Genomic DNA, 24,819 nt, shown 5'->3' on the forward strand with positions numbered 1-24,819 from the left:
TCCTTAAGTTGTAGAGTTAATTAAATTTTTCATCGATTTTGAAATAAAACATGTTCTTTGACTCTACGAGTTTTTATATTATTATTTACTATCAATTAAATCTCACATAGATTGGCACCCATGTGAATGACGTATTCTCTCCTTTAGGTTATTGAGAAAATAAATCATTCTGGATTAATTCAGAGCAAAACACATATTGAAGAACCTCCAGTGAACACCAGTAGTACTAAGAAGCCATGTATAAGGAAATTTAAACCAGTGGCACATGGATCAGTCAATGTAGTGGAACGACGTGAATGCTCGAGCACATTGATAATGCCTCGTCCAAGTCATGAGCATGAGGTAAACTTTTTATTTTAGTAAACAAGTCATGAGTAAGTCAAAGTAATCTGTTACAAAAGTTGCTTTTAAATAAATGAACACTATACTTTCTTTAGTCTTCAAACGTGTAGCATTCCTGTACATTTATTCCATATGTTAGCCAAAAAAATTATTTAAATAGTGAAACATTAATTGAAAAACGGAAAAAGGTAAACCTATTGGTTTTTAATTTTATTTATTCTTATTCAAAGAAATATTTAAATATCAATCTAATAGCTTCAATTCTAAATGCTTTATGCTGTATTTAAAAGTACAAAACAATAGAAGCAAAACCTGCTAAATCCATTTTTCAATTTTGTTAGGAAACGAAAAAAAAAAAGTGACTCTCTTATGTTTCAGCATTGTTGAACAGTTGTTTTTCTTTACTGGTAGATTTCACTCATCTGCATTAAGTACTGACCAGTTAAAAAAAAAAAAAATGTTCAACAATTCTGAAACATAAGGGAGTGACTTTTGTGTCGTCTTCTGACAAAATTGAAAAATGGATTTAGCAGGTTTTGCTTCTATACCCCTGAATTCTACACGTGCCTGAACAAACCCTTATCAATAAATTTAAAAGTACTAACTTTTGCTCCCCCAAATCCGTACACATCGCTGTACAATATATATATATATATATGTGTGTGTGTGTGTGTGTAACACAAGGGGCGTTCAAGGTTGGTCGGAATTTTCGTCCGTAAATAATCAATAAATAGCCGGATCATGATGAAACTTGCGAATGATGTAATGTATTCCTTCTCGAGTAACTAGCGCCCGGAATGACGTATTTGGCGCATGCGCAGCAGTTGCAGCGAACATGGCGGCAAGCAGTGTGTCTGTGGCTGTGGAGCAGCGGTGTGTAATCAAATTTCTTGTGAAGGAGAAAGTTAAACCAGCTGAGATTTTGAGAAGATTGCAAGCACAGTATGGTGAACAAACGATGTCACGGACAAGAGTGTACGAATGGTGTGAACAGTTTCGCGAAGGATGGGAGCTGGTGACAAATGAAGCGCACATTCGCCCGACTGCAGTCACACCAGTGAATATTCGCACGTGTTGAGCAAATGATTCTTGAGAACCGGCAAGTAACAGCGTGGGATATTGCTGCCGAGGTGAATATCAGTGTCGAGAGTGTTGAGACAATCATTCGTGATCACTTACGCTTCCGCAAAATCTGTGCAAGATGGGTTCCCCACTAGCTGACATTTGATCAAAAGTGGGCACGCATGACGGTCTGTGAACAGCTTTTGAATCGGTTTCGAGCCGAAGGTGATGAATTGTTGCAATCCTCCAGTGATTATCATTTGTTTGCACCCCGTAAAGACAATCTGGGAGGGAAGAGATTCACGACAGATGAAGCACTGCGGAACGATATCCTCTAGTGGCTACAACAACAAGCAAATTCTTTGCATGCTAAAGGAATCAGGAAGCTGCCACAAAGATGACAACGGTGCCTCGACGCGCACGGAGAATACTTTGAAAAGCTGACATAGTTTAGTGCTTTTTGTGCTATCTATTTCCTCTGAACAAATAAAAGTCCCGGTCAACTTTGAACGACCCTAATATATTAAACGTCGAATTTTCTGACAGCTGTTAACATTATCAAGACTCAGGTAAGGAACGGTGTTTGGTAAGGATAAGGCATCGTTACATTTACAATTAAACGTTTACATTCTACACCATATCCCTGCCAAAAGATAGTTCCTTATCCAAGTCTTGATAATGCTGACAGCTGCCACCGAAAATTCTACGTTTATTTATTTTTTTTCTATAACGAGTTTATTTTTTCTTTCTTTAATCTATCTTTAGCTTCTTACTTCTTCCTACAATGTGAGACCAAATGCACTCCCAAATAGGTAAATTATGTTGAACGTATCTATGTTAGTGAAAATGTGTCATTTTGCGAGGTTTAATTTTCCACTGAGAGCTCTTTTGACTCTATTTCTTTCCTTTTGTTTTAAGTAGAGTGGTATAAAAATTTATATCCTCGCTCTTAGTGATTACAAAAGGGCTTATCCGGATGCTATGATGTAAACAGACTTTGGGAGAGATGGCTGAAAAGATCTTTCCTAGTGTGAAATCGGCCCTTGATCCAAATTGGGTTGCTATTGACCCAAAAGGTTAATCTTGACCTAAAACTATCCCCCCCAAAAAAAATGACCCCCTACTCCCTCCCCTTACCGAATTATCGTATCATACATGATCAAAATTTTTGGCAAAGAATTGTTTGAAGAGGCTTTCACCATAACGGCCCTAAAATAAGGGAAAAACTGCGAAAAACACGTTTGTTTTCAGTTTTATTTCTTTTTGACAATGTTGCCATCACTTTCAGACCCCGAAAAAAAATATATGTTGTACATAAGGGTATAACAAATTTTTTAACCAAAAAATCAGGAACGTGTCCCACCCAAAAAAAAATTTCACAATTTTTTTTAATTTTCAACACGCAAAAAAAAGAAAGAAAATACTAATCGATAGTTTTGAAAAAAAAATGCACATTTGCATCTAGATAGTATCTCCAATCTGTGAAACTTTCCAAATTTTTGGACCACCCCGACCAAAATTAAAAATTGTTCAATTTTGAGCATGTATGATACGATAATTCGGTAAGAGGAGGGGGTAGGGGGTCAAATTTGTTTTCGGGGGTAGTTTTAGGTCAAGGTTAACCTTTTGGGTCAATAGTAATCCAATTTGGATCAAGGGCCGATTTCACTATCTTACTAGGAAAGACCCTTTCAGTTCAAATGTAGAAGAGACTATGTAGATGCAAATTCCAAAAGCAAATTGTCCTAAAATAGATGGAACATAGTAAAAAAAAAAAAAAAAAAAAAAAAAAAAAAGCCCGAAACATTAACATTAATGTCAATGGAAAATCGATGAAAAACAAATAATTCCTCCACTTATCTCAAAAACCAAAAGAGGGAGATGGCTGAAATTCAGCTTAAATATAGAAGAGGCTATGTAGATTCTATATTATAAAAGCAAATTGTCCTAAAATGGGTAGAACATAGTTAGAAAACACGAATCATGAACGTTAACATCAATGGAAAATCAATTAAAAAAATGAAGTCGCCCACGCATCTCAAACACGATAGTATAATGAAGAGCTTAAAAACGATGTATAGGACGTAAAGTAAATATGGATAAAACATTATCAAAAGTCAAGTTGTTTCAGTAAAATCAATAATAAAGATAAAGCATATCATCTTCTACGAATTACCCAGGGTGAACCCACAGGAACTTACGTGCTTAAAGTATCTCACATCTGGATTTGGAATTTTGAGACTCGATTTAGCACGCAATGTGACTTAACCTGATCACGTAACACAGTCTGGTCCTTTCGGCAAACTGAATAGGCCCTTTCATGTCAGTCTTTCATACATATACAGTGGGTGGACAACGAACTACAAATTTCCAAATATTGTAATCTATGATTTTGTTTCAGTTTGTTTACTTAGTAGTTTATAATGGCATTACCATATTTCAAATATTGACTTCCAGAATAGTTATTTTTACATCACAAACCATGATTAATTTTTTGCTACACCACCGTTTGCCTCAATAACACGTTGAGAGTGTCTTGGTATGCTTTCGATGCTGTGTGCCATCATTCCTGGAATAGCCTTCTCATGTTGCCATAGTTGCTGTAGATGCTCTTTTAGTTGGCAAATATTAAGACAAATAGAACTGCTGACTGTGTTCTTCATATATACCATATTCCTCCTATTTGATTAAGGTCTGGCCAATCGTGTATTTTGACTCCTTGCTGCTGTAGGTGATTCATAATGAGTTTATAAGTATTGCACATTGTTTTATCCTGTATAAAAATCCGATCATTTTCTACATATCATTCCTTTATCTGAGACATTAGACAGATATCCATACATATTTATATTGTTCTTTCGTCATGGTACCCTCAAAAAATTAAATCGGCCGTGTATCTTGAGTGATTTCTCACTTCATATTATTACTTTATCAAGATACATTGTTATCATAACTTATTCATTCGTTTTGAAAAGGCTGTATTTTCAAAAATATTACACGTACATACATGAAAGATGTATGAAAGGAACTACAAACTCACAAAATTTGTATTGTGTAGAGTCCCCCCCCCCCCTCATTGGCACATCCCAGTTTCACTACCTAAACGATGAACTTCCGCATCACTGGATTAGTCATATTGGTGAGAAAACCTAGCTTTGTTCCCCTGGCCTCCCAGATCTCCTGATTTAACGCCCTGCGACTTCTTTCTGTGGGGTACGTTAAGGACCTTGTTTATATACTCCTAGTATCGCAATCCTTAGTCGAGCTCAAAGAACGCATTAGTGCTCCAGTGCAGACAGTTGACAGGACAATGCTACAAAATGTATGGAATGAGCTCGAGTATCGTCTGGACGGTATAGTGACACCAAAGGAGCACATATTGAACATTTATAGAGGATGTATAAACTTGGTGAGTTTGTGGTTGTTTTCATATATCTTTCATGTGTGTATGTGTAATACTTTTGAAAATACAGCCTTTTTAAAACGAATGAATTATTTATGCTAGCCCTGTATTTAATAGTTTCTTTAGTACTCTCCGAAAGTAATCGCTCTTCAGGGAGTCACCAATAGGTACTGCTGCCAATCTTCCATTATTTTTACCACCAATTCATCTGAGAAGGAAATCTACAAGAAAACATTGGAAGTAATTTAACTAAGAAACTCAAGTCATTCGTGTTGTTTTTGAATGAAAACTTCGAATAAAGTGTGATGGTGGATTTGAACAAAATCCATTCACTGATAATTCGTGGAGTAATAAATCAAGTTACCTTACTTTGACCAATTATTTGCTTTGTGGCCTTGTGGCCCAAGAAACATTTCTTCGTTATAGTAGGTGTTACGTTTGTTTTTATTGGAGGACGAGAATCATAAGGTAAAGACATGTAGTCGTCTCCGAACTGTTTTTGCACTGACTTTACATCCCACCTCTCTCTCAGTTGCCTTTCGGTTACTTAAAGCAATGTTCTTTAGTATTCATTCTTGCCTTGGTATGATCTTCCTAAGTCCTTTGCAGTTGTATCGCACTGTCGGAGATACCGGTTCGTCCATGTCCAGTTTCTTGTTATTGCTGTGGGGCCGCGGTGGCTCAGCACCAGAGGTGAACGCTCTACCACTGAGCCACCGCGGCCCCCTTCATTCAATTCGGTCTCTAGTACCCGTAACTAGCAAACCAACACCTTAACCATTCAGGGATAAACAGGCGAGTTCGCAACGCTAACTCTGAACTCAGCCTATCCTATAACAAGTAACGTTCTCAATTACCATCTATCCTAATTCTCTGTTGCACTGGAGAAGTAGCAAATCCAGTGGACTTCGCGTCTAGTCTCATTCATCAATCGACAAGGATAAGCCGTTTTCAGGTTCATAAAAGGAAAGCCATCTACATCATTATCAGCAAGTTAGTGAGAGAGAAATATGTTCGTTGGATACACAAATTCACTACACTACATTTCCTAAATGTTCAACAAAAAGCAATTAAACTCAAATATAAAAATACTTCCATGTCAATCATTCATTCCTAACAAAAGATTAAGATTACCAGCATGAGATTGGTAAGTACCTGTATCTCTATGGCACTGAATATTGCAGTATTTACACTCTACTTTAATCCGTATAACGGTGGTATTAAGGCATGTCGTCATGATGGAGTAAAGCTAGTTTGATTTAGATCATTAGCTCGATCCCAGATCATTGTTACAAGCGTAAAGTTCTGTCATGTCTCGAGATTTGCATTTTAAGTCCCGATTTAAGTATTTAAAGTACCTAGGGAATTTAGTAAGGTTATGTTGGAAGTTTGTGAAATGAGATTCTAATAAAAAGTTCCTAATTTGTTGTCCACCCACTAGATAAGTATATGTATTTTAATTAATAAATTATAAAATAACTCATCGTTGCATTGCATTTTAATCCGTGCATCCTTTGTTTTTTAGCCCATTGATTTATGTGGAGGCTTTTTTTTTTGTGTTGTTTTGTTTGAAACGAGCTGGAATAATAGTGGTTTCAGTTCATTGATTTCTTTCTCAAATTTATTTAAGTGTTCCTTTCTTCGTATACATTAAACTTAGTGATGTATAATGTTAATATTTAATATTGAAATTTAATTCAAGTAATACTAAATTTGTATACGAGGGTCAGTCAAAAAGTTAGTTGCACATCTTTGTAAAAACTCCTAATGCTAGGATATTTTTCTTGATATTTAGTGGCAACACTGCAGACATTTATCTGAAGCACATGACATAGCGGCTTTAACGCGGCAGGTGAACTTCGCTTTCTAATCAATTGGGAACATGTCTCGGCCGCTGCAGATGGCGTTCAAATTGTAAGTGTATATGCGGTGATTTTTTTCGAGGGGGAGGGGGGAGGTGTAACTGCACAGAATTTATTGGCAAGCGCACTAAGTGCATGGTAAAAATGCAATGTCGCAAAGTAGTGCAACATATTTGAGTACGGATGTACAAATATCGGCGGCTTTTAGAAATCTTTAGCACAAATTTCAGTGGCATTTACTGGGATCAAACATTAGTAGCCCAGATCTTGCACCTTGTTCCAAGATTTTGATTTTATGAAAGAAGAACTTAAAGCGGCAATATTAGTGGGATGATCCAGGTGAAAGCAGTAACCCAGCAATGGTTGTCGGATGTTGAACGGGAATTCTTTGCAGAAAGAATAGAAAAATATGTAACACGACTCGACAAATGTTTAAATAAAGGAGATGATTCAGTCGAAAAGTAGCTTTTGTATGGAAATTTTGTGTACAAGTAAAAGTATTGTAAAAGTTCACTTTTCTTTGTCAAGCAGCGCAACAAACTTTTTGACGGACCCTCGTCTAATGCAAAATCATTTTATAAAAGCAAGAAACTTGAAGAAATCACTAAAATTTCCATTCATTAAAAAAAAAAAATTCTTCATTTAATTAAATCAATAGGCTGAAAAGCAAAGCCGGTAATTATTTTGTATTTTCGTTCCATTTAGTGGCACTATAATACTTCTCATCGCCCTGTTGAAGATGTGTTCGTAGACAATTTCCTTGCTGAAAAGCTAAGGCCTCACCAAAAAACAGGAATTATTTTCTTATACGAATGCATCATGGGAATGCGTCAACATGACAAACATGGAGCTATTCTGGCAGATGAAATGGGACTTGGAAAAACTCTTCAATGTATTGCCTTATTGTGGTAAGAAGCTTTTTTAACGTTGTTTTTTTAAATTTTTCGTATTAGTTTATTCAGTTTCACGTCACATATTTACTTAGGTTTCGTTTTTCTTTTTTTTCGTAAAGAATATTATAATTGATAATTCCTTCATGAAATAAAGAACTCATAGGTTAAATAGTTACTCCAAAGTAGTTTCGAACATCTTATTTTTACCTCTCGTTAAATTAATGAATTTCTGAATCTTATTTTTCTTGTACGAGGTTTGATGGCAAAAACTTTTATGCTTATAACTTTCTTATATATTTTAGACTATTCTGTAGTATTTTTTTTTTTTTTAAAGAAAGTAACACCTCAGTTTTTCATTATTTTATAGGATAGCACGTAGAGTTTGCTATGAAAAATCACGAAAGCTTTGTAATTAGATTTTTTTTTTACATCTATTGAAATAAATTAGTTCGAATAAAAAATGAAATGAAATGAAATCTTTAAGTTTTACGTCCCACGGTTATGCCGGTTAGGCTAAAGGAGACGGTGATGATGAGAGATGAGTGAAAATGGTGGAATGATGAAAGTGGGAGGAAACGGGAGAACCCCGAGAAAACCCACGAGCACGGTGTTTGTCCACCACAAAGTCCACACGGCGCCGGCTGGGAGTTCGAATAAAATTTAATTGTATCTTTTAATCCAGTTTTTCACATAAAGTCAAATTATCCTGTTTTCTCACGGTCCCTCTGGACATGTAAGTTTTGCAAACTTTGTTTCTCTTCGCGAACTGGAGGGGGCGCACAGTGATTCAGTGGAAGAGTGGTGGTGAGTGGTGTCCCTGTGGTGAGTGGTGTCCCTGGTTCCATTCTTGGCCAAGTAAGTTTGTTTTGAACAACATCGTATCCTTGGCTTTTCTCGGAATATTCTCGTTTCCTCTAATATTCTCATTCCACCAATTCTGCCATCATCGTTCATTTGCCTTAAACATCCGTCTGTCTTAGCCTGAAGGACATAAACGTGAGACGTTAAACTGAAAGATTTCATTTTTAATTATCAGCCAGACGACTGTTACTATATATGTAATACCCAGAAACAAATAACCCATTTCTTATTCCTCCGGGGATGCCATGTTAAGCTGTCATACAGTCTGTGATGGGAAGGAACATTAACTTGTAAAGAGAAAATGAAAACTTTGAGTTTTACGTCCCACGGTTATGCCGGTTAGGCGAAAGGAGACGGTGATAATGAGTAATGAATGAAATGGTGGAATGAAGAAAGTGGGAGGAAACGGGAGAACCCCGAGAAAACCCACGCACACGGTGTTTGTCCACCACAAAGTTCATTTGGCGGGGGCTGGGATCGAACCCGGGACCCCAAGCATCAGAGGTGAATGCTCTACCACTGAGCCACCGCGGCCCCCAACTTGTAATGAGAGTAAAACTAAAATTACTTAATATAAGTAAAACTAAAATCACTTAATATACAAAATGTTAGACTGAAACTAATAATTGCTTCCCCTTTCCCGCGAGAATATTATAAAAATGTACTTTTTACTAAGCTTAGAATACAAATATGATGATTGGCTAAACTGTTAATTATTTTGGATTGGTAGCCATCGGAGGTACGTGGTAGAACACCTAATCTTTGTTCCGAATGTTTCGGCTCCAGGGCTTGTGAACTATAGAGCACCTGTGGATTTCTCACGTTTCTTCTTTTTTGTCGCACTTTTTTTTTTAATCACGCGTCTTGTTTAGCCTATCGAGCATAATCGTCAGTCGATAAATAATGTTCTTTAAATTTCAATTTACCGTAAACGTTGAAAGAGTAAAACTACTACTACTACTACTACTACTACTACTAATAATAATAATAATAATAATAATAATAATAATAGATGTGCAAAAAGTAAATATCCTACATACTTGAAGTTAAATAAAATATGTAAAACTAAGATGCAATTCCGAAATTTGGAACAAAAGTAAATCACACCGGCAGTAAATCACACTGTGATACACAGGGGTAAAAGTGGATCTGAAAAGGTAGGGAGACGCATGATGTCAAGCCAACCACCGTGCCCATCTTTCCCATTGTATTTTTTTTTTTTTTTTTAAGAAAGTGGAGAAACGCCGCAAATATTTTCTGGAAGTGGGGGGACGGTGTCCTCCCGCGTTCTCCCTCACTTTTACCCCTGGTGATACAGAATATATGACTAATGTTGGCACTCAGGCAGTATCCTATGGATCACTCATGTAGGGGAGGAAAATGAGCTGGGAATTAAGTACAGACCTGTCTCCGTCGTGTGTCCCTGTCCGCCGATAAAGTTCATGTTAGAAGTGTCTCACATAGCCTAGATGCTGAAAATAGACGTTAAGCTGCAAAACTGTAGCTAAGAACTTACGAATAATACAATAAAATAATGAATCCATACGATCACTGTGGAGTTTATATAAATTTCAGTTTGTTTCTTTGTTTGTTAACCATGTTTTATAAATTCACTATTGTAAATTTGTTTGGTATGCTTATATTTGAGGGGTAAACTTCAATCGCTTCTCTTCATCCGTGGCTACGAAGTCAAACGAAATCGAATAACAAAAATGGTCACCTATCCTCACAATACCATGCATATTGAAAAATGTCTGTCACTAGATACAGAAATAGTAAGCACATTCACATAAAAATAATAAGGATTAAAATATATAATACGTTACCTTATTACAGGCGATCGACAGCTACTGCACATCATCTGCTATCAGACGAAATCACTATTCATCGAATAACGTAAAATGACAATAAAATTCACTTAGCAACATTTTGATTTTTGATCAATAATACGTATAACAATAAAGAAGAAAATTAATTGTAAGCACATTATTAGAAAGAAAATAGTTTTTTTCAACAAATATGCGATTATTACATATACAATTGCCAGCAACAATATATACCTTACTCTGTATGTTCTGTAAATACTAACGGGAACAATGGCCCAATGGTAGAGCGCTTACCTCTGGTGCTTGGAGATCCTGATTCGATCCTTTCAAGTAAGTTTATGGTTGACAACATCTTATCCGTGGGTTTTCTCGGAATACTCCCGTTTTCTCCCACTTTCTCATTTCACCAATTCTTTCATCGTTCACTTGCCTTAATAATCCGTCTCCCTTAGCTTAACGAGGATAATCATGGGACGTTAAACTGAAAAATTTCATTTTAGTTTATGTTTAACTATAACGTTTCAAAAGATAAGAGATATATCAATTTATAGCGCACATCGAGATGAACAAAATTATATTCTTATGGGTAAAATTTCATGTGTAGTTTTCGAGATAATGGAGAAAAATATAATTTTTATGATGCTAAAATCTGTCGTTCGTTGCTAATAATAATACATAGTTTTTTTCTTCCTGCTCGAACTGATTGCTTATTATTTGTTTATTTATAAAAATGAAAACTAATCTTGTTTGTGATCAAATCACGGGGAAAGAGCTGGACCGTTCAAACTGAATTTGGAATAGAATTATCATCTACCTCGAACTGGGTTTTTATCATGTCACTTTGAAATGTGTTCGTGAACTTTATGCGAGAAATTGAGTATCTCATAACCATGTCAAGTTAAAAAGAAATGAAAATGAAATCTTTAAGTTTTACGTTTCACGTTTATGCCGGCTAGGCTAAAGGAGAGGATGATGATGAGAAATTAATGAAAATAGTGCTATGAAGAAAGTGGGAGGAAACGGGAGAACCCTGAGAAAATCCATGCACTCCTTGTTTGTCCACTTGGCGTGAGCTGAGATCGAACCAAGGACCCCATGCACAAGTGAACGCTTTACCACTGAACCACCACGCCCCCTTCAAATTAAAGAGATAAACTCTTCATTAAGAATAAACGAGCGTGTGTCTTATCGTTTTTGAAAGTTTCCTTTTTAAGGGAAGCATTTTCTATAACGTCTTTCTTCACATTCAACTTGACATTTTCTGTTTTTCTGTGATCGCGACACGGAGAATTGCTTGAGCACTTTTAAATTAATTTTTGAATATAGTTAGCACCTATTACGACCTGGCGTTTTATTTGCTACTTTGATTAAAGAGTGTATCCTAAAGGGAAAAATGGTGTTCAAAATTTATGCCAACAATACAGTATCTCATGAGCCCGTCAAGTTAGGAAGATGAAATTCGGTACATACTGTAAGTACCTCATTAAAAATAAAGGGACACGGATGTTACAGTTTTTGAACATTTGGGGACGTGGTGGCTCAGTGGTAGAGCGTTCACCTCTTGTGCATTTGGTCCTTGGTTTGATCCCAGCTTACGCCAAGTGAACTTTGTGGTGGAGAAACACCGTGTGGGTGGGTTTTCTCGAGGCTCTGTCGTTTCCTCCCATTTTCCTCGTTCCACCATTCCCTTCATTTCTCATCATTGGCGTCTCCTTTAACCTAGCCAGCATAACTGTGGAACGTAAAGCTTAAACATTTCATTTCATTTTCAATTTTTCTTTTCAAAATTTCTCTCTTGAGGGAAGAGGAAGAAGGGAGCTTTTTTTTATAATTTCTTCCCTCACGTTGAAACTGACGTTACTTGTTGTTTGTGATCGCATCACGGAGCATCCTAAGGGAATACAAAAGTTCAAAATTTATTCCTAAATTAAGTGTGTTTTATGTTTTTTTTATCATTAAACTTTCTTTAAAATGCGTATCCAAAAGGGAAGAAGAGAGGGTAGTAATATTTTTCATTAATCTATTTTCCCCGTGCGAAGAACGTCCAATGAAGCCAGTACTGTGTATGTAAAAAGTACACTGTTAACTAAAACTGTCTTCTAACCGCGATACAAACTCCTAACAGTGGCCCCTCGTAGCGTAGTCGCTAACGCTCTTTTTTTGTGTGTGTGTTTGCGGTCCCGAGTTCGATTACCAACGGAAACACTCGGTCTAAAAAGTGTAAAAACATTTTCAGGACAGCCATTCTGAATGAGGTTTTTCTGTTTTTTCCTGATTCACACCAGGCAAATACCGGGATGATACCTAACACATAGGTCCCAGAGCGCTTCCTTCCTTTTCCAATCCTTTCTTCCTTCCCTTTCGTCAGATAGTGTATTGTCCGATGGACACTATCCCTCATGCGTGACGGGCTAACATGGCCGTAGATGCCGAAAGGGCAGGAAATTGAACTGGCCGAAATCTAAATCCTAATCTTAAAAAGCTCCTGACAATGACACCCATACTACTGGTAAATAAGAAACTATGTAACTTTTCGACCAGTTTTACCAATAGTTATTTCTGAAGTTTTTACCATGCACCCCACACAAAAATAAACGCCGGAACAATTTATTTATTGTCTTTAATGTTTGTGTTTCATTTATGTACAATACACATAAACATGTGCCTGAAAAGAGCTATACGATGTAGTTGTTTTCGCATGCTACTGACGATCATAAATTCCCATGATGCTATTTTTGCTTGACAGTTTTTGTGCTTGGAATGTAACTGGAGAAATGAATAATGATAAACTGTCAGTCACTAATCAGCTGTCAGTCAGAATATGTTTTGTTTTTCAGAAATTATTGCATTATTTGCTATTTTTTTGTTTTCTTTCTTGAGACCGCAAAATAAAGTATTTATACTTTGTATTGATATTTATATTGACGATACTTTTTTTTTTTTGTAGGACTTTATTGAAGAGAGGCCCATATGGTCGTCCTGTAATCCAGAGGGCGTTGATAGTTACACCAAGTAGTCTAGTTGGCAATTGGGAGCAGGAATTCCAGAGATGGATCAGAAGAGAACGTCTTCGTATCTTTACTGTTGATCAGGTTTGTTTATTTTACATATTTATATTGTATATATACTAGAAAAAAGTATAAAAAATAAAGAACAGTGGTTCAAATAAACGTTAAGGAAGCTTCCCTTCGCATTCATTCGCTGCATATATCAAGAAAACTTTTAGAAAATTCAAATGTTGCACACTCTGATGATAGATTTCGAAAGCAAGCTTTATTAGTAAAAACACGTCTTACTAACGATACCTTTTTAGTTGGCTTATGCAGTATAATACTAAACATGCTATTATTTATATCGGACTTCTGCTGTGAAAACCACAGCGATGGTATAGCTGAACTTAGACATAATAAATATAGAGATCAGCACTATAATATAATAAATTTACCTAGTGATACTTAAATAGGTTTACCAATTTCTATGATCTATTTCTCCAGATATATATATATATTCTATTTCTCCAGATAAATCCAAGTTGCTGGCGCCCAGATATTGGTCGTTGCATACCTAGCATTGTTTGATACGATCTCCCGAATTATACTAACTTAAGCTGTGGTAGTGACAAAACAAGAGTTGAAAAGTTTAAAAAAAAATAAACAGTGAGAAAATAAGAAAAAAGTAATAACAATAATAATAAGAGATGATATTAAAATTAAAACCATGTAGGAATAAAATGGAAATGTGGAAAGCAGAATGAATGAGGTGTATTGTAGACAATAATAGCTCGCAAATGGGGTAGTAGTGTAAAGGCTTTCCCATTTCCTTTGATGGTCATAAAAGAGATAGGGAAATGTCGTATACCTATTCTATCAGGTCTTGTTTCCACATTGTAAAACTACACACAACAACACACTCTGCAAGGCTATGTATAAAAATATATAAAGAAACAAACACGGAACAGTTTCAACACACTAACTGTGTCTTCATCAGACTTCCACTCCTTCTCTTCTGATGAAGATACGATTAGTGTGTTGAAACTGTTACGCGTTTGTTTCTTTATATATTTTTACATAGCCTTGCTCAGTGTGTTGTTGTGTTTAGGTAGACGGGGAAAATTTTTGAGGATACTTACTCGGACGGTATTGTTAAATGTATTATTGTCGTGGATTTTGTGTCTTGGAAGAGTAGATTTGGAATTCGTACGCTGCAGAAGTATCGGTTGTTGTTGCTGACCGGAAAAATAGGCTGATCAGTGAGCAAAATTAAGGATGAAAATGAGTTTGTAATAGTCGCAACCACTGTGTTTGTTACAGTAAAATGTGTGAACGTCATACTGGGTTAAGCATAAGACAAAGTATACACGAGAATTTCTGTTATTTCTTCAGCAGAATTAAAATATGACATACGCAAGAAATGGTTTGGTTTGCCAGATTTTTCAGAAAGAAGAAAACAAACATTTTACGAGTTTTAGTGGGAAAATAGAAAGATTTGTGATACTTAGAATTTACATATGACAAGCACATATATGGTTTCAGTTCTTACAAAAATTAAACTGTTTTAACTCTACGGTAAGAGTTCTAGCTGTCAATCTTGATTTTATTGTTTTGTGTATTCTCAGTCTATTTTTAAGTTATGATCTTATATTAAAAGAACCAGTCTTTTATGTTAAAATATGACAATAAGTGACCAAGATTTTAGCATGCTGGACGTGCAATTTTAAGCAAGCTTGACTCATTCTTTCAAATGATAGTTAAATGAGACTTTATTTGCGTTGTTCTGTTAATAGTATATTATGAAATTGACTGTGGCTCAGTGGCAGAGCGTTCACCTCCGGTGCTTGGGGACCCTGGTTCGATCCCAGCTCGCGCCGTGTGGACTTTGTGGTGGACAAACACCGTGCTCGTGGGTTTTCTCGGGATTCTCCTGTTTCCTCCCACTTTCTTCATTCCACCATTTCATTCATTTCTCATCATCACCGTCTCCTTTAGCCTAACCGGCATAACCGTGGGACGTAAATCTAAAAGATTTCATTTCATTTCATTTTCAATTCTTGAACCTGCCATGTCGATGCGTGCATTACACTCACTTTTCCTGCCAAAATTTTAATATAAAAAGTCCAAAGATAAAAATCAGAACTACGATGGCTGCTATACACGTAGTAATTTTGTCGTCTACATAAAACTTCTTTTAAAACTACATTTCTGCGTCGATATCAACAAAACGAAAATACATGTTATTGCCACTTGTTTGCTTGAGGATTATCTGGAACTGTTCCGTCTTTATAACTAACGTCAAAATAATGTCTTTAAGCTATCTTTACTTTACATCATATAGGATTTCTTTGAGTCTTCTCTATTAAAAGCGCGAATGTTAAATACGTGATATTTATTTATCTAAATACTTGTAATATACTTAACATTGAACATTGGTCTAAAAAAATTAAGGAAATCCTTTATTTTTTGGATGAAGGTCAGAGTTAGTGCACAGTAGATTTTATTACGCTTTTATGTTCATTAAATGTACAGGGTGTATCAAAAAGGACTTTACAACTCTGAAAACTCATATTGATTTATTAGTATTTTTTCTACAAAATGGCACCAAAACCATGTCTGTAAGCTAAATAAATAAATCAATATTAGTTTTCAAAGTTGTAAAGTCCTTTTTTGATAGACCCTATATATTTCCGCAATGAATATACTATCGTCGTGCTAGCGCGCACTGTGTTTCGAGTTCGATTCCCGGTGGGAAACTTGAAATTTGAACGCATTATGATGATTTGGATTCCACCTAACTATACGAGGTCTACATTTCATCTAACCTCGGTGCTAAAAACTGATGCTAAACGTCAACCAACCAACTGTAATGGCAACATATTCTGATTTTTTATGGTTCCCTTTTAAAAGGTCGGTGATAGAATCTGTGATTTTGAAATCAAATAACAAGCTGAAAAAAAAATAATAATATGTAATTATTAAATTATTTTAGAGCTTTTTATGTACGTATAGTTAACTTTCTAGACTACTTTGGCAGCATACAAATTATCTCTGATTTTATAATCAGCTTGCGAACATCAGAATAAAGAAAGGTGACTCAGAATTTTTGCAGAGGTAACCCTAAAATTGAAGTTCTCAATGATGTTGGCAGGCTCTTCTTTTAATGTATTATTATTGATATTATTATTCATAATAATAAAGTACCAAGCGCAATTCCGGAAAGTAAGTTCCAATGGACTGTAAAATGAAAGACGGACATTGAAGATAGTTATTCTATGATGGTGGAGTTACTGATGCATAACATAATTTTCAGCGTATGCACCATCTTTATTGAGCCACTTATCGTAACACGACACTAGCTTTTCTATGCCTGTGTCAAAGAATTCTGTCACCAAGGACTAGAACCAATATGTCACAACTTATGCCAATCAGTTGTGTTGTCGAAACGTCCGGCCAGAAATCGCTTTGGGGGAAGGAGCTGGTGAAACTCACTGGACTCGAGGTCGAGGCTGTACGGGGAAAGTCAAAGATGTCTCAACCAGCGATGGTTGGACAGTACGGTATTCGCCATGCACATTAGTGTGGCCTGCTGTGAATTGTCCGCACCATCTTCTGACCATACTTCTCTAGTCAGACACAATCATGACTCATGACATCTAGTTCATATACTTCACGTAACTTCCGGTGGGTCTTTGACGCTGACAGCTCCTTAGCCTGGAAAACCCTAATTACCGCACGTGCCCTGCACTCGGCGGGAGACTATATTTTTTATCGTACCACAGTTCCCTCACATTGACTACAAACAAGTGCACTTACGCCAACTTATGGCTACGTCCTCCTCTTCCATTCCTGTAAGCGCGTCCCGCTCCGACCACCACTCGTGCTGTCTTGGGACACTTTCGGAACTTACTTTCTGGATGCACCTCATATGTACAGTATTTACTGATTTCTCACAATAATATATGTTTTTTTTTTTTTTTTCTTTCTTGCAGAAGAACAAACCACAGGATTATTCCAAGTCATCTGGGATACCAGTGATGATAATTTCATACGAGATGTTTGTCCGGTATGTAGAAGACATTAAACAAATACAGTTTGATCTTCTTATATGTGATGAAGGGCATAGATTAAAAAATGCCAATATCAAAACTACATCTGTAAGTATTAGCAATTTTTATTTATAAGAGTTTTTATAGAGTAATGTGATTAAAAGTTTATAACGAGAATATATATTTACGTATATTTATATTATTATTATTAAATAATATTTGCAGCAAAGACTATTTATAAGATATTAAAATCTTACGGTTCCTTTTATTTCCAAAAGATGACTATAATTATTCACTACATCACAAAATATTTGTCTTCATAACAACCATACCTTCTTGAGAACCTCCTATATATATCCATGACGACCTAATCAACAAACTTTTTCAATATATATTCCTGCTCACTTATTGCGCCTCTGATCATATTCATAAAACAGGTACAGATTGATAATATTATTTTACATCGTTATAAGTTTACTTCTGTACAATTATAGTTTCGGCTGCAACCTTTGATAGCATATTCAGAATTTATTCGATTCTGTTTAAGTGTTGAAAAGTTACAGTGAAAAATATCTTTATGCAGTTGATAGCTTTCAATAACGTGATTGTACTATACAATAATGTATTTATCTTTAGCTTGTTATTTTTAAGGTTATTTTAACGTAATGTAGAAATTCCATTATTTTAAAATAAAATATGTAATTAACTGATTGAAGTGTAACATCTTGTTTTCGGCACTGAGGTTATACGAGATGGAGGCTCCTGTTTAAATTGAGATTGGAACCTATTTAAACTTGAACCCATGTCACTGTGCACCAAACAGTTTACAGCTAAAAAGTATATTTCCCTACACGAAATAAATTAATGAGGTCGCAGAGATACAATAAACACTGTTAAAAGAAGTTAAGAGGATGACCCTTAATTCCTTGATTTGTCAACAACAGACAAAATAGATTTGTTTGTTGAATGAAACGTTAGACTGGAAACCAAGCGTTCTATTTTGTTTGTCTCTGGCCATGTCTCTGGCCAATAACTCGGGACTTTTTTCTGTCATGCTGCAACCCACTTTGATAAGTTGTTGTGTGGGTTAGCTAACCACCAGGATAAAAAAATATGAATAGAAAACTGTCCCGTTAGTCAACTCATGAAACTTTTAACCGGTTGATTCTATTACCGCCCCATTATATTGCAAGAAACAGAATTCAAAAACTCTTTTGTTCAAGACTTATCCTGTGCAATAAGGAACGATCGTACCGTATATACGCACGGACTTACTAGCTTTACAATGTTATAAGGCTCACTTAGGTACTTTTAATAAGCAGTCAACAGTTACTAAAGTTGTAGTAGGCCTATTTAAGCAACTTGCTCCCAGTTGGACATAGAGACAATGCGGTGAGGACTTTATTTACGCGAGTAGATAATGGAATAGGCATAATAGGTATCCACCATTGCATTCAACACTACGGATTAAAATAAAATAAACAAACAAAAGAACCATCATTCTTTAGAATTTGTCTTGTAGATATTTATCAGCGCTACAGCAATTAAGTTAAGGACATACAAAGTTCCAAATTTTCATTCAGACTAAAGACTGGAAAATTTATTCGAAACACTAATTCTACGATATGGAGAATCCGAAAGTTCAACACCACGGAAATAAAATTCTATTACTAGATTTGTGCTGTGCAAATTCTCTCATGTGCCAACGAACTTTATCCTTTAGTCTTTAAACATGTAATTTGAGAGCATAATTTGAACTAAAATACAATTAACAAATCAAAGATCATTTACTTAATGTAATTGAAGCGCAAACAACTCTAATTTTATCTTATTCTGTTAACTTTTTATTTGTTCTTGTTTATATATATATATATATTAAAGAAAATTAAGAAGTATTCATAATGTCCCCTCTTGTTTGGAACATTCAAATGCATTTAAAAAAAAAAAAAAAAAAACTTTTCAATTCTATACCAAAGCTTCTAACAAACAAGTCAACTACTAGATAGTGATCATAGTTATACAATTTTTTTTTTTTTTCAAATGAATTGTATCCCAAAATTTCATACACTGTGTAACCTATTATTACGTACGAAGTCTTAGCAATCAGGGATACTAAGTAGCACCTTGTATTATTTGCATTCCCTGGCACAGCTAAATTTTATTCCAGTTACTGTAGAAATAATTTTATTTTACACTATGTATTGTGATGTAATTGTTATAAATATTTCTGACATTTATACTTAAAAATGCTTCATGATACGTACTAGAAAAAGTTTTTTGTCATACTTCAAGAAGGATTTCTCAAAATGAAGAGGAAGCTAAATCCCTTCTTAATTTATATACATATACGTATATACAGGGTGAACTTGAAAGATGTGCCCTTACTTCAGGAGATGAGTCATAACATCAAAAGAAGACAAAGAGTTCTCCTGCATGTAGTCAAATTCCGCGTCGGGTACGCAGTACACATCTTTCTATTCCTTTCCAATTGACAGGATTCGAGTTGCCATTCCAAGTTGGCACTCCTTTCACTCTTACACGACGCGGAATTCGACAACATGCAAAAGAACTTTTTGTCTTCTTTTGATGTCACGAGTCGACTCCCAGAGTTTGTGCACATCTTTTAGGTTCACCCTGTATATATAAGTAAAAACGTCCAAAATTTCACTTCACGTTGGAGAGTTTGCTTTAAACAAGTACTTATTAAACTGTACCACTCTGTAACTAGAAAATTTATCCACTTAACTTCTTAACATAAAATCTCGAGTAACTACATTCAAGTTTTAAATTTTTACAAACAGAAATGAAAACCTCGAGTATATGAGTATAATCGGAGTTGTCTTCTGTTAATCCGTGCAAAGTTTGAAAGATTGGAAGTACTCTTTTACAGTTCCTTATTATTTTTAAAAACATTTATTTATTTATTTATTTTTCGGCATTGTTGCTAGAATTCGCTGTGATGAGTGCTGTGTTTGTTTGTGCATTGAGCCATGCCCAAGAGCCTATCTCACCCCCAATAACATATAAAAAATGATTTTCAAATTCAGTAAGCTTCTCTATGTAGACATGTCATCTAGATTCCGTACAAACCTGTATAAGTAATGCTTTCTTGTTTTTAATATTGTTAAATATAATTATAACAATGCTCTTCATTTTTGGTAGTATGTGGCTTACATAAAAATATTGTTTGGAACTTATTCGAGCTTTTATTTTAAGAAGATTTTAGGAATACATATATCATTGTTGCCTTTATTAAAAATATTTTCAGTCTTGCTATTAGTATTGCCCTAACAAGGGAAGTTCGGAAGAAAGCACTCGCCTGCAGAGAAACTAAGCATGCCATTTGAAGAACCAATTCATGCTGATTACAACAAGCTAATAAAATTCCTGTACGGCTGAAAACTGTTCGAGAGATTCTACTGGGAAGTTTATGTGAAAAAATGAGTATATGTGCATTTAAACGCGTTAAGTACAACATTATTAGCAACGAATATTGACATACGAGTGAAATCTATCGGAGGTAACAGAAAAAACTGTTTTGCAATAATTAACGAATTTGATAGTTAAAAATTAGTCATTATACTGTTCTCAATAATGATAGGTTAGCGACAAAAATAGATCAGTGTTCTATGAAGAAATGACTCAGGCAAAAGACTTCCTTGCACCATGAACATTTTATATGTGCAATTACGTTGCATCCTTCAAGGGAACAGTTCACATAACCAATGCGAAAAGCAACTTTAACAGATGATTCAAAAGGTATATAATTTGTTTGATACCCTGCCTTGTGGAACGCAAACTGAAACAATCCAATGTATCGGAAAGATCTAAACTGATTCATTAGCATGGATACGAACTTCATTTGATTATTTTTTTGGTACATCATAACGTCCGGATGGAGAAGTTTCATACTATGTACAAATCTCCTACCATAATCTCTGATTGGTCGGAATCCAAACACATCAAATGGTTGTACAAATCGTGTTTAGTTCTTTGGTATATTCTCAACCATTACGTCTTTTCCATCCGTCATCCAACCTGCAATGGACAATTTGTCTGTGATTGGTCCCAGTGATCAAGTAGTAGCAAGTTCAAATCACCAGGCTTCGCCATGGGAGAGGATACTTCTGGAATCCTTCTTTCCTCATGAGCTCCTTCATGGCTAAGCGGTTAGCGTACGCGCCTTTAGCGTTGGAGACCCGGATTCGATTCCTGGCGGAAACTCATGTGGTTCGGATTCCATGTTAATCAGTAGGTCCACGTCTCATAAGCCTCGCTGTTGAACGGGACGTTAAACTGAAAATCAACTGAACTCAACCTTCTTTCCTCATCATGCCGCTCATAGATGCGTCGAGTATCAAATTAGGTGGTTTTATCATAGACTTCCATACTTGATTGCCAAACTTATTTTGCTTCTCTTGAAAACTTACAAGCACTTTCTATTGCAAAATCCCTGCCATTGTAACTGTAGGCAGTATGGTGAATGAATGCGTTGAAACATTCTTGCTTTGAACAATTTAAATGACATCTCAGGAACGCTTATTAATAATGAACAATTACCAGTTAACTCGTACTTGAAACCGAACTGATCAGCGTTGAATACTCTATCAGGTGTAACATTTTGCTCATCTATGAACGCCTTCACTTTCTCTACAAACTCGCAGCTCTGGTTCTCTAGATCTTCTTGGCTGTCATGGGTTACCTTTGAAAAGTATGCCGTAATCTTTCTACTGGTAATACCATACTGTCTCTTGAAGGAGTGAACAAAAGTGTGGCTTGCCGTCAAGTTGGTGTATTCCTCTGCATTTGCTTGTGCCCATATCTGGATATCAACGTCATGTATGTCAATACCGGCGTGTTCTGTTTCCAAGAAGTTTCGGAACGTGTCATCCCGAATTTTCGCAAATTTTTTTGCGGTCACCACCCCGTTTTACTTGGTCTTTCCAACGATAGATATCTCTTCAGCTGCTAACAAACGGATACCGTTTACGGATTTATCCAATATCGTGCCATTCTCCATTCTTCAAATAAGTGGAAGAATGGATGACATCTTGACGTTGTTTATCTGTCGGCTTGAAAGCATCTCGTTGACGTTTTGTAGGTATTAGTTCATATTTGGGATCTTCGTCAACCTCCATGCTTTGTCGCGACAGAGGTAGACTACTCTGACGCGATGACGGAGAGCTTGATTCATCGTCCGTCGTCTCCTCGTCGTTTTTATCCACGGAAGTTTGAACGTCTGAAAACGCCAGTGTTTTTCGGATATTGTTTTCGCATTCAAATTTACTCAATATGATGTGGAATTCTTGACAAGCAAACGCTTTTTCTTTTGGTGTAATACGATTGACTTTTTTGAATCCGTTTTCACATTTCCAAACCATCGCAAGATCAACAATCAATTAAATTAGCTATGTTGACGGAATTGATTGCCATTTTTCAGTTGAAAAAACCCTGTTTGTATTAATAAACAATCTGGCATCGCGCTACTCACTTTTTGAAACCACGTCTGCTCGCACCGAAGTCCGATTGTCAACTGCCTCAATATTGTAACTTTGTATATAACGACAACAAGTGAATCGTTCGACATCGACACAACTGGCGTTTGTTTACTTCCTGTGTCGTGTTACAGCTGCTGGCGGTCGAGGTGTGGCTCCAGACATCGTCCATGTGCGCCGTCTGTTGGTGTTGTTCAAAACTGCATAATAATGGTAAGTCGCTAGGAGATGCAATCGTGCATTTAACGTTGAATCTCTCGAAAAGTTCTCAACCATACAGGATTTTATTAAATTATTGTAATCAGCATGAATTGGTCTTTCAAATGGCATGCTTAATTTCTCTGCAGACGAGTGCTTTCTCCTCGAACTTTCCTTGTAAGTGATTATTTATTTTCAGCAAGAAAAAACTTGGTGAAAATTGCTCTTTTTATATTTTTTATTTTATTTATTTATTTTTATTAAGAGGTTAAAGCTAATTCCGTTGTCATTTAAAAGTTCGTGCTAGAACTCAATTTTCTTTCGTTCCTATGTGAAAGGCATATTAACTTACATATTTGAAATTATTTTATTTTCCACCTTTTTTTACTGTTTGATGTAATATTGGAAATAAATAAAGATAACATAAAATCCCATCTCTTAACCAGCGGACAACCAGATGCTTTAAAAATTATTTCGTTCCCACACAGTACAAGGGAAAAAAGTTTTTTTCGAGTATTTTTTGATGCCTGAAAGGATATTAAAATTATATTTGATGAGTTAGATCAAAATAGTATGAGTACTGGTAGTATTTTTCTGATATATATATATATATATATATATATATATATATATATATATATATATATATATATATCAGAAAAATAGTGATAATGTTGTTTAACACTAAATAAGGTGCACTATAAGCGCTTTCTCTAAATGTTTCGTCAAATAGGGTGGACGGGGAAGTTGTAAAATCAGAAAAATAGCCGTGAAGCATTCAGTATTTCGCCATGTTGGAGTACTGTCACATGATGGTGTCAGGTTGAAAGTGGAAAAAGTTGAAATTAATGGGACGGATTAATTTAAAAATAATCTTAAGAAAAACTTAATGAGTGTATTATAAATGGTTAAGACTAGAGAGACAGCTTGTAGATAGAATGATTACGTAAGTATCTTTGCATCTTGTCTGAGGGATTTTGAGGATATTTTAACGTGGGAACCATGGCTGAACCTGCAGTTATGATGGGCTGTGTGTTCTGGAACAGGTAAGTGGGGATTTGGGGCAATGCATTAATATCGGTAGCTATTGATATGTATCAAAAAAGGAGTAACGATTTTCTTCCACGTAGAAAGTTGTATTTAAGGATAGAAAGGTGATGGAAAAATCACCATTACTGGTATGTGTGTGTGATCTTTGTGTAGAGATGTTGGAAAATCAAACTACGGTCAAATATTATGTACGATAAGTTTTACATATGGACTTCTAATATTTCTTTCAAAGATGCAGAATGTATCAAGGTGTCATTTCTCATAATGAAGGTCTAAAATTGACCATATTGAGGAAGCCTTTTCAGTTTCGGGTGAGGCGAAGAGTGTGGGATAAACAAGAGTTAGGAATTTTTGTTCGGAATGGAAGTTGGAGTAGTTTTGAATCAGGAAATTTGCAATAGAGGAGTCTGTGATAGGATATTTTGAATTTTTTTGCACAATCGAATTATTTGCGGATAAATTTGAAGAGTATTGACTAGATGAGCTTGAGATAATTGCTGATGGACGACGTTGTGGGACAGATACACTCCCCGAATGGCCAAGGCGTCAGAATGGGGGCTCTTAAATAGATAATATTATATACACTTTGTGGTTTGATATCCACGTCATCTTGAGATGTCCTGTTTCAAATCTAATGTCCAAAAGGAAAGTTACTGGAGAAAAACCATCTGAATTTGGCTGGACACCTGTTGTTAGGAACTGTAGGGATATTTTCAGTTCTGGTTGGCTGTTAATCTGACAAAGTTACTTTTCCTTATTATGCATTTATCGAAAAACCTTAAAGTATA

General features: G+C 35.7%; 1 protein-coding gene across 1 annotated transcript in view; it reads left to right on the forward strand.

The window, feature by feature from the left end:
- LOC145674766 (DNA repair and recombination protein RAD54B-like) overlaps positions 1-24,819 on the forward strand; it is a 122,904-nt gene that overhangs the window by 53,936 nt on the left and 44,149 nt on the right. The window contains exons 5-8 of the mRNA XM_081744956.1: positions 148-342; positions 7,375-7,577; positions 13,197-13,341; positions 17,232-17,396. Of these exons, the coding sequence (XP_081601082.1) occupies positions 148-342; positions 7,375-7,577; positions 13,197-13,341; positions 17,232-17,396 (708 nt within the window). The remainder of the gene's footprint in view (positions 1-147; positions 343-7,374; positions 7,578-13,196; positions 13,342-17,231; positions 17,397-24,819) is intronic.

Source organism: Thermobia domestica, chromosome 18, assembly GCF_964235325.1.
Source record: "Thermobia domestica chromosome 18, izTheDome1.hap1.1, whole genome shotgun sequence".
Lineage (NCBI taxonomy): Eukaryota > Metazoa > Arthropoda > Insecta > Zygentoma > Lepismatidae > Thermobia > Thermobia domestica.